The sequence below is a fragment of the Gasterosteus aculeatus genome, chromosome 14 (genome assembly GCF_964276395.1).
Source record: "Gasterosteus aculeatus chromosome 14, fGasAcu3.hap1.1, whole genome shotgun sequence".
NCBI lineage: Eukaryota > Metazoa > Chordata > Actinopteri > Perciformes > Gasterosteidae > Gasterosteus > Gasterosteus aculeatus.
The window spans coordinates 4,235,810-4,246,121 of NC_135702.1; the positions used below are offsets into that span (position 1 = coordinate 4,235,810).

General features: G+C 49.6%; 1 protein-coding gene across 1 annotated transcript; it reads left to right on the forward strand.

Moving 5' to 3' along the window:
* Nucleotides 1-1,502: 1,502 nt before the first annotated feature.
* On the forward strand, nt 1,503-10,172 carry lrrc8aa (leucine rich repeat containing 8 VRAC subunit Aa). The gene is made up of 3 exons (XM_040196990.2): nt 1,503-1,685; nt 3,935-6,059; nt 7,139-10,172. The coding sequence occupies exons 2-3, from the start codon at nt 3,945-3,947 to the stop codon at nt 7,412-7,414; spliced, it is 2,391 nt and encodes a 796-aa protein (XP_040052924.2). The 5' UTR covers nt 1,503-1,685; nt 3,935-3,944; the 3' UTR covers nt 7,415-10,172.
* Nucleotides 10,173-10,312: the final 140 nt, after the last annotated feature.

Consider the following 10,312-nt stretch of genomic DNA (forward strand, 5'->3'; position numbering starts at 1 on the left):
TGAATGTATTATCTACCAATATTCATTTTACTTTGAAAATACCTATTCACCCGTTCTCAAGAACTGTAATTTCGTAGCCTACAAATTCGAGGAAATAAAAGGTAGGCGATTTCCATTCAACACTACACCTTCTCTACCATTATCAGACATTTGTGTATTTTTAAATAAAAACATATGATCAATAAAACAGAAAGCACCAGAATCAAGGGCATCGTGGAGAACCATGGATCTGAACCAGAAACCTCAATTTTCAGGGCAAGGATGGCATATCAGTAAAAGAAAACATTTAAGATTAACCACAGTCAAAAATGAAAAGACTTGTTTTGGAGGTGAAAAAAATCTATGAGGAAACTGAACAGCATCAATGCTGAAAAAAAACTAAAATTATGCACAAATAGTAGAGGATAGTTAGATTCTTTTTAAGTTGACTGGCTATTGTAGTTGTCACTATGTATCGAGGCAATCTTGCAAATGAATAGCGGCCTTGTTTGCTTGGAGTTCCACTATAAAGATTCTGCGAGTTAATATTCAAACACAACATTTGATTGAAGTTGTGATTGAGTCTGTGTGTGAGGAGGTCAAGACATTTCTTTAAAACAACCACCAGAGGGTGTCATACATTTTTGATTTCACCGCTTAGATTTTGATTGTTTCCTCCTATAGATGTGTCTGGGGCGGAATGCTGCAGTACTGTCATTGCACTGTGCACAGATATCGCGAGTTATCATGGCTTCATTGTTTGCCAAATGGGTTAGAGGGAAAGGGAGAACTAGGGCAGATTATGCACAACAAAATGAACGTCCCCAACTGGCTGAAGCCATTGCGGCAGCCGCAGCGCGTAGCTGAGTTGAATGGAAATCAGCACCAATAACAAATTTAATGAGATGGTGGTGATGGAGGGCTGTGTTGCTTAATCTTTCTCTGAAAGGTGGGCTGAGCCTGTTAAGGTGGAACCGCAGCCGGTCTGAAACTAGGAGGCCTTCTATTGCTGACACCTCCTAGTGCCTCTGTGGAGAGTCTGCATGCAGTTTTGTATGTCACATTCCTCTGTTACTGATTGTAACATATCCGTGTAATAAAGGGATGTCAAGATGATGCATAGAAATATATGTTAGAATATTTTATGTTTGTAAAAGAGTGGGAATTAGAGGCACTCTGTAATATTTTTAAGTATTGTATACTTCTGTAATTTTTGTGTCACATTTTCAATTCAAGACATTTGAGTAACATTATTTTCTGATAGGTTACTGTATATGTACTTTTTCTAACACACTGATAAGGGATCTGAGCAAAGTGGCATAACAATCTTTGAAACAAAGAAAAGAAAACAACACATTGCCACAATAGTAAATACACTGAACATGAAAAGCAAATAAAAAGGGACGATCATACAAATTATGTCAAATCTTTAATTTCATATGACAAACACATTCCGCCATCCTACCGCCGTGCTTTTATTTTGACGGCGGCCCCTTAGCAGTACTTCCGCCCGTCGTCCAATCGCAGTCGTCCTCGTGACCAGCCGACGCAGCCCACTCGGTTCATTCGTCCGAGTGGCTTTTCTCGACCGTCACCGTGCGGGGCCCCGGCCCGGTGTCCTACCGGCCACAGCTGCGGAGAAAACGTCAGAGAAATGTGTCGCCCGCGTGCGCCGCAACCGAGAAGCAGCATCTTTACTAAAACAGGTGGGCTTAAAAAAAAAAAAAAAAAACATTTCTCTAAAGTGTTTTTATTAACGGGGCTTCGATAGCCGCGGGGGGTTGTCACCGGGGATTCCTCCGCCGCAGCGGGCTAACCGGACCTCGGCGTGTGACACACCGTTTCCCGGCTGCGTGCTGTTGTGAAGAACGGGCGCATACCGGTATGAGATTGCGCTACTGTCGCTCCCTTAATCCCGCGGGAACAGCGGATGAATTATGATCCATCGCGTCGTTAACGATTCTGTTTTGAGGCCAGAAAGGTTCCGTGGACCTAAATAATTATTCTGTTTAAACCACAACGAGTCGAATGCAAATCAATATCACCAAGAAGCGCCGTTGTCTGATCTCTTAATTGTTTTCGTTGCTAATTCGGGCATTTGTTTTGCGACCTGATCTTTCCTCATCAGTGTCGGGAAAGAGAAGGAAGCTTGTTGGCGAACCAGAACCAGTTACATCTTGTTGGCGAACCAGAACCAGTTACACCTGGTTCAAAACAGATAGCAAAGCTCCGGCGATCCAACATGCCGGATAAGGTCGGAAATATCCCGTGTTTTGGGAGGATGTGTGAGGCTGTTATTGCCATGAACATCCTGGCTTTGTTTTTAATTGACAGCTACTGAAAACATCAAATAACAATACATGTTGTTACAAAATTCAGACAATTCCAGACAATTTTAATGACACCGAGATCCCTGAAGTTGATTTCGTGGCATTTTAGCTTCATCGAAACTGCTTCTCATAACTTTTTTGATGACGGACGAATACGTTGAAGACCTTCTTATGAGGCGATGTTGCTTGCGTGCCGTGGACACAACCCAGATGGTCCCGTCCCTTGGAGAGTTCCACCCGTCCATGCATTGAAGGTCCATCTCTGCGTCTCTTCTGCAGATGGAATAACAGAAGACAAAAAACGCATATCATCTAATGGAATGTAATAAAACTCCCAACCCAGCAATTAGGGAACGCTGGCTTCCGTCGATATTTCCATCCAGCCGTCCCGTTTCTTTTCTAACCCATTTATTTCCTTGCGGGTTCCAAAGGGAGCTGGAAGCCGTCCCAGAAAGGCTTGTGTGGGTTCATGTGTTTACCGTAAAGAGGCTGTTAATCTACACAAGGATCTACACACGGAGACCAGCGAGGCCTGTGGTTATTTCAGGCACTGGATGAAGACCACCGCCGGAGTCCGGCTGGTTCCCCTCATCTCAAAATTCTCAGTCCGGCTTCGGTTCATTTCCAGAGAGACCCTTTGTTCCTCTCTCTGACCTTGTAGGACGGTAGCTGTGATTTTTGCACAAAACGAGGCTTGTTCAGGGAACAAAACTGCGAGGTATGCTGGGATATGGTGAAAAAACAACAACAAAAAGCACGCTCGGCAAATCTCTCGCGGTTAAAGTTTACTTAATCTAATCGGTGGCGCCACGACAACGGGCCCTCGTTCCGCCGCTCGAAGGTGGGGGGGACGCGCCCCGTTGCTTCCACTTTCTCTGCCCTCTGGATCCGGCGACGCGGCGCCGTGCGGTGAATCCTTAACCGGAGAGCGTGCACTTTGCCTGGGTGTCAAAGGTCGCTTCCTCCTGTGGAAAGGCGTTGGAGGTGTTCCTGCGCTGAGGTGACTCGCAGCGGCACAGAGGAGGCCCTCGGCGACTGGTTTGAACCGGATAAAACAAAGCTATCCTCTTTCCTCCGTGTCCTCTCAGTAAGGGGAGAGTTGAGCTCACAGGGAGGCACATTTTGGGTTGAGTTGATTCTTTTTCCATCACCGTTTCCACGGTGTATAAGATAACAGTTCGCCGCGTCGAGCTTCAGAAACAAACATCGGCAAAGAAATGCTTGGATTGCTGTATTTCTTGCACCATCATTTACTTTGTGAGGAAGTCGCCTAGCTGAGGTTTGACTTGGTATTACTTCCATTTAGCCGAGATTGCTGATCATTCCCATTTTGTGTTTTATTCTATAAAAAAAGTCACGCGGATACCTGAAAGAATGAATTTAAATCGGTCGTCCTTAAACGAAGGCGTTGCTGCGCGTTGGCGGCGCTGTGAATGAGCTCGAGGGCCGACGCGGCCCTGCGCCTCAGGAGATGAATTCTCAAACGCGTGTGAACATGCGCGCTGAGTCAGGCCTTTTTTAAATGCTTATATTGTGGGACCAGGGGTGGAACATCTTCAAGAGAAACTGTATTGTGCTTTAAACGTATGTTTTAAACCGCTGAGTTTTCCGTCTTCTTTTTTTAGATCAACCATCATGATTCCCATCACAGAGCTCCGGTACTTCGCCGACTGCCAGCCGGCGTACCGCATCCTGAAGCCATGGTGGGACGTTTTCACCGACTACATCTCCGTCATCATGCTGATGATCGCCGTGTTCGGCGGCACGCTGCAGGTCACGCAGGACAAGATGATCTGCCTGCCTTGCAAGTGGGTGGTGAACAGGTCCTGCGAGACCATGCCCGTGCCCAACGCCAGCGCCGCCTACCCGCCAGAGCCCCAGGGCATCAAGTATGACCTCGACCGCCACCAGTACAACTACGTCGACGCCGTCTGCTACGAGAACAAGCTCCACTGGTTCGCCAAGTATTTCCCCTATCTGGTGCTGCTCCACACGCTCATCTTCCTGGCCTGCAGCAACTTCTGGTTCAAGTTCCCCCGCACCAGCTCCAAACTGGAGCACTTTGTCTCCATCCTCCTCAAGTGCTTCGACTCGCCGTGGACAACCAGGGCCTTGTCCGAGACGGTGGTGGAGGAGAGCGACCCCAAGCCCGCGGGGAAGACCAACGGCTCGTCGGACAAGAAGGCGTCGTGCGTGAGCGAGGACGTCGAGGCCAGCCTGCCCATGCTCCAGCGGACAAAGTCCCGCATCGAGCAGGGCATCATCGACCGCTCGGAGACGGGCGTCCTGGACAAGAAGGAAGGCGAGCAGGCCAAGGCTCTGTTTGAGAAGGTGAAGAAGTTCCGGATCCACGTGGAGGAGGGCGACATCGTGTACCGCCTCTACGTACGGCAGACCATCATTAAAGTCATCAAGTTCGTGCTGATCATCAGCTACACCGCCTACTACGTGCGCTACATCCGCTTCAGTGTGGTGTGCACGGTGAACATTCAGAAACTCACCGGCTACAGCACGTTCTACTGCGCCCACCCGCTCGCCACTCTCTTCAAGATCCTGGCCTGTTTCTACATCAGCCTGGTGGGCGTCTACGGCCTCATCTGCATGTACACGCTCTGCTGGATGGTCAGCCGCTCCCTCAAGCGCTACTCCTTCGAGGCCATCCGCGAGGAGAGCAGCTACAGCGACATCCCCGACCTGAAGAACGACTTTGCCTTCATGCTCCACATGATTGACCAGTACGACCCGCTGTACTCCAAGCGCTTCGCCGTGTTCCTGTCCGAGGTGAGCGAGAACAAGCTGAGGCAGCTCAACCTGAACAACGAGTGGACGCTGGAGAAGCTGCGGCAGCGCATCACCAAGAACTCCCAGGAGAAGCTGGAGCTGCACCTGTTCATGCTCAGCGGCATCCCGGACACGGTGTTCGACCTGGTGGAGCTGGAGGTGCTCAAGCTGGAGCTCATCCCCGACGTGACCGTCCCGCCGATCATCGCCCAGCTCTCCAGCCTGAGGGAGATGTGGCTCTATCACACGCCGGCGAAAATCGAGGCGCCGGCTCTGGCGTTCCTCAGGGAGAACCTGAAGTCCCTTCACATCAAGTTCACGGACATCAAGGAGATCCCGCTGTGGATCTACAGCCTGAAGAACCTGAGCGAGCTGCACCTCACCGGGAACCTGAGCGCCGAGAACAACCGCTACATCGTCATCGACGGCCTGCGGGAGCTCAAAAGGCTCAAAGTGCTGCGCCTGAAGAGCAACCTGACCAAGCTGCCGCAGGTGGTGACGGACGTGGGCGTGCACCTCCAGAAGCTCTCCGTCAATAACGAGGGCACCAAGCTGATGGTGCTCAACAGCCTGAAGAAGATGGTCAACCTGACGGAGCTGGAGCTGGTCCGCTGCGACCTGGAGCGCATCCCCCACTCCATCTTCAGCCTGCACAACCTGCAGGAGATCGACCTGAAGGACAACAACCTGAAGACCATCGAGGAGATCATCAGCTTCCAGCACCTGCACCGGCTGGTGTGCCTGAAGCTGTGGTACAACCAGATCGCCTACATCCCCATTCAGATCGGGACGCTCACCAACATGGAGAGGCTGTACCTGAACAGGAACAAGATCGAGAAGATCCCCAGTCAGCTCTTCTTCTGCCGCAAGCTGCGCTTCTTGGACCTGAGTCACAACAACCTGACGAGCATCCACGCCGACGTCGGCTTCCTCCAGAACCTGCAGTACTTCGCCGTGACGGCAAACCGGGTGAGAACCTCCGCTCGGAACCTTGAACTTAGACGGGTCTTCTGCGTGTGGATGAGATCAGCTCAAAGGGTCCGACTCGGTTTTTTACAAAGTACCAATACTGAGGTCTTCATGGTCGGGAATTACGGTTTTAACTGCAACCACGTGACAGGCTCTGGCAGATTCGGAGTAATGAATCATCAACGCGTACCCGATGTAATCTCGGCCTGTTTATCTGCTCTTCGGCAACCTACTGAACGGCGACTCTGCTCGGCCTCGTCGTAAACACACTCCAGCTCCTCGCCCAGGAGCCGCGTAATGCTAACATCTGTCCCACATGTTGAGCTAACATCCTTCTGTCTGGAATGAAGGTTTACGGGCAATCCCATTTCCCAACGATATGTTTATGGTTTAGGTTCCCTTTCTGAGGGACCACGTGGGTCTCTGAGCGCGTCGTACTCACCGTCCAACCCGCGTCCTCTCTGATAAGACCACGGTTTGACCCGTCGACTTCCTGAGAAGTAAACTATGGCTTTTAATGCGATCACTCACGGGCTTCGTTTTTTAGGACGTTGTTTATTTCTGCCGGAAAGATGATTATCTTAAACGTTTTGAGGGCTGTACCAGATGGCCGGGTTGCTCAGTTTGGCTTTGGGTGGAGTGGAACATTTCCGTCCTGACAAAACGTTTATTTCATTGCCGATTGTAGCAATTTTACAATGTGATATTCTCCCGATGAAGCTGTTTTCCATTGAGGATCATGTGCTTTCAGTAACGGATGCTATTACCGCCCCTTTTACTGTGCTCACTGTTGTGGTTGTACTCGCATAGCCGGTTCCAGCAGGTTTGTGTGCCGCTGAAAATAGCTTAATTAAATGAGACTCTCCGCCTGAATCACACGTTAACAATTTAAATGAGTTACATAATACTGTGAATACTGTGTCCACGCGTGCTTACCTCTGGTCATCAATGCATAGAGCTCCGAATTGCGCATGGAATTATAAAAAGAACAAGAACACAAAATACTTTTTCCTTTATCTTCGTCTTGAGGCCGTTAACTTATTCGATCGTTCTGTCTCTCGTCCTCCCCCGAACCTCAGATCGAGACTTTGCCCCCGGAGCTCTTCAAGTGCAAGAAGCTGCGCACTCTGAACCTGGGGAACAACTGCCTGCGGACGCTGCCGTCGCGCTTCGGGGAGCTCACGGCGCTGACCCAGCTGGAGCTGCGAGGGAACCGGCTGGAGTGTCTCCCGGTGGAGCTCGGCGAGTGCCGGCTGCTGAAGCGGAGCAGCCTGGTGGTGGAGGAGGACCTGTTCAACACGCTGCCGCCGGAGGTCAAAGAGCAGCTGTGGCGGGCCGACAAGGAGCAAGCCTGAGACGGGGCCTCCCTCGAGCGGGATTCAAGGAATGTGGCCGACCCGTAAAATATCATCCGGATGCATAAAATATAGCAGCTGCGTGGGCGCAGGAAGCCGGTGTTGAACGCGCTTCGTAGAAAGAGCCGGGGGAAACGGAACAAGCCGCCGAGCCGAATGTACAAATGAATCTGCGTTCAACCTCTGGCCTTTTTTTTTTTTAGGACGTTATTACAATGACGTCTTTGTCGCTGCGGCTCAAAACGTCTGCAGATCTTGGACCACATTCATTCTGGAGCCGCTGACAGCCAAAGTGTCGTGGCGTGAAAGACGGGCCTCGTTGTTTTCTCCCACGGCTCACTTCTACGCCCGACGCCTTTCCGTGAGAACAAAGGCGACTGTGATGAGGGCCGACAGGTCGTCCCCCGCCGCCGTCCTCTCGGCTCAGGCCTCGACACCGAGGACCCACGAGTGCAACGAATTGGGAACAAACTCCACAGTGCAACGTCTTAAGCGCCCGGCAGTTGTTCATTCATGACGCCGCCCCCGTGAGGAGGCCGCTTTCCCGCCTCAATGGGAGCTGCATTTTGTTTTTACGGCTATTTTTTTTTTTCTTGCGTCTCTCTCAACATCATGTATTATTGAGTCTTCACCTTATTTCGCGCGTCGTCACACACATTACCGGTGTGTCTTGTTAAAAGTGTGTGTGATGTGCTTTAAATCGGAGCTGGGCTGTTGAAACTAAATCGGGGGTTTATTTCAACGTCCACATCATTTGGTACTTTTTAAAAAAAAATGCTGCCATTCGTTTGTTTTATATCAAGCTGCTTGTGATTCATTCAGGTGACCTTTGTTTGGTCACTGACGAGATTGTAAATTGCGTTTCTGTCCCTTCTCTCAAAGCCACTGGGATCCACCGGCGAGCTCGCCACGGCGCCGATCGTTGTGACCAAACAGGAAATCCCAGAGTGCAGGAAACCGCTCCGCGTTCACGTTGCAAACGAGTGCAACACGCCTTGTCCGCTTGAAACACTTTTCTTGTTAAGATTTAATAGCGTCGTTTGGAGTAAACGCCCCCCCTCCCCTCCCTACGTTTACTCCAGCCAGGCATCTCGTTGCTAATAAGGCCTTATCCTTTACAAGCCGAATGCCCTCGTAACGATCACAAACATCACGTTCATGACTTTTCCTGTTGTTGTTTTGTTTTTACGCGTGTCGTAAAATGTACGGCGGGAGTGCGCTTGTTTCATGCCGGTCAGACGCGCGCGGCATGCGGACTTATTGTCAGCAGCTGTTCCTTTTTTAAAGGGCAGCTTCGCTGTAATAATACAATCGCACCTTTGTTCGGCGGTGAACGTCGCTCCAGCGAGGAAATCGCTCCCGAAAGAAGGGCCCCGATCTTCAATGTGTTGACTTAGCAACCCGCTTTTTTTAAAGATGGAAGCAAAGGTCGCAGGAATGAAAAAAAAAAAAAGAGGGGAGGAGGCAAATGACGCCAGATAAACGCAGTAACTCGATCTCTGCTTCCCCCGGCGTGTGTAAACGCTTTGAACGGTAACACTGGTTAGAGTGGCATGTCCATTCGGACCGCCAAGAAGCTGCCGGAACCCGTTTTTCACCAAACTCGTGACATCGTAAACTGTGGGATGCCAAATACAGTATGTGTGTGTGTGTGTGTGTGCATATGGTTCTTCCAGGGCAGGAGCTGCCACGTTTAGGACGACTCGTACGTCATTCCAGAGTAAACTCGATACAGTAACATGGTATCGTGGCGGTGGTGCAATGCGGTGCTGCTGACACTGATGATCTCGGTCCTGCAGTGCGCAGCGTCAAATCAGGACATTCGACCAACGCCCGTCAGCTAAATATGCTTTTTCTTTTGCCCTAAATGTATGTGTGTATGTACAATGGTTATAGTATATTTTCCCCTTTGAAAGCTCAGCGAAGAGTCGCTTCCCTCTGAGTCACAAGGTGAAGACCACAAGAAGTCGGCACCCAGACTCCCTTTTACTGCCCGTCAGCGTCAGTGAGTCTGTGAGTCTGTGAAGGTCGAGGCCCAGGTCACCGCAGGGGGAAAAGTTTTTTTTTAGTGACTAATAAAACGCCCCTTTTGGTGGCTTGTAAAAACTCCCATGCGAGCACTATTATTAGTATTGCATCAGAAGGGGCCCGTTCTCATCAAAACACCCCTAATCTCTTCCATTAAGACATGGAAAAAGCGTTTTGTTTTAGTCAGTGCATATGCACCAAAATGTGTTTTGTTTTGAGATCCTGTGTTGACCGTCCTGAATTTATTTAAAGTGTGAAATATCGAATGTCCTGTATTCATGTTCTGTTTGCCTTAAGTAGTGTGCTTGTACGTGTGACATGGTGCTGTTCTTTACAAATGATCGACACATTTGGATCCAAAGCAAACGGCGATTTTCTCCTTTCCACAAAAGCAGAAGACGGGAACGACGGATCACATGACAAACCGCTGACGGAGGTGCGCTCAGCTGCACGCTGTCATGTTCATGGACAGTCGCGTACCATTGGACTCAAAATTATCAACAAAAACGGCATCGCAGCCGTACTGAAGCCACCCGCTTCGCCCGCGAGCATCAACCACTGCTCCGCATCATCAGACTGGCTTTAATCTGCCCCGTCTGAATGTACGAGGCCTTCTTCATTAATCAAGTGGACTGAACGATGGGCAACTGAACTCCTATTTCCTAATGTCCACACTCGAATTTTTGTACTACTCTGATACGTGATATTGAAATAAACACTTAACACTAAATCTGGTTGCAAAGAGTGTTCCTTTTGTTTCGAAGAAATTCTGAAAAAGAATTTTTTTGGTAATGATGTATTTTTTCTTCACGAAATCAAAACAAATTGGTGCCAAAATGTTTTATAAAATATAAACACTCAATTAAAGGG

Coding starts and splice junctions, on each gene's coding strand:
- lrrc8aa (XM_040196990.2), top strand. CDS start 3,945: ATGATTCCCATCACAGAGCTCCGGTACTTCGCCGACTGCCAGCCGGCG. Junction 6,060..7,138: donor TCGCCGTGACGGCAAACCGG/GTGAGAACCTCC, acceptor CCCGAACCTCAG/ATCGAGACTTTGCCCCCGGA.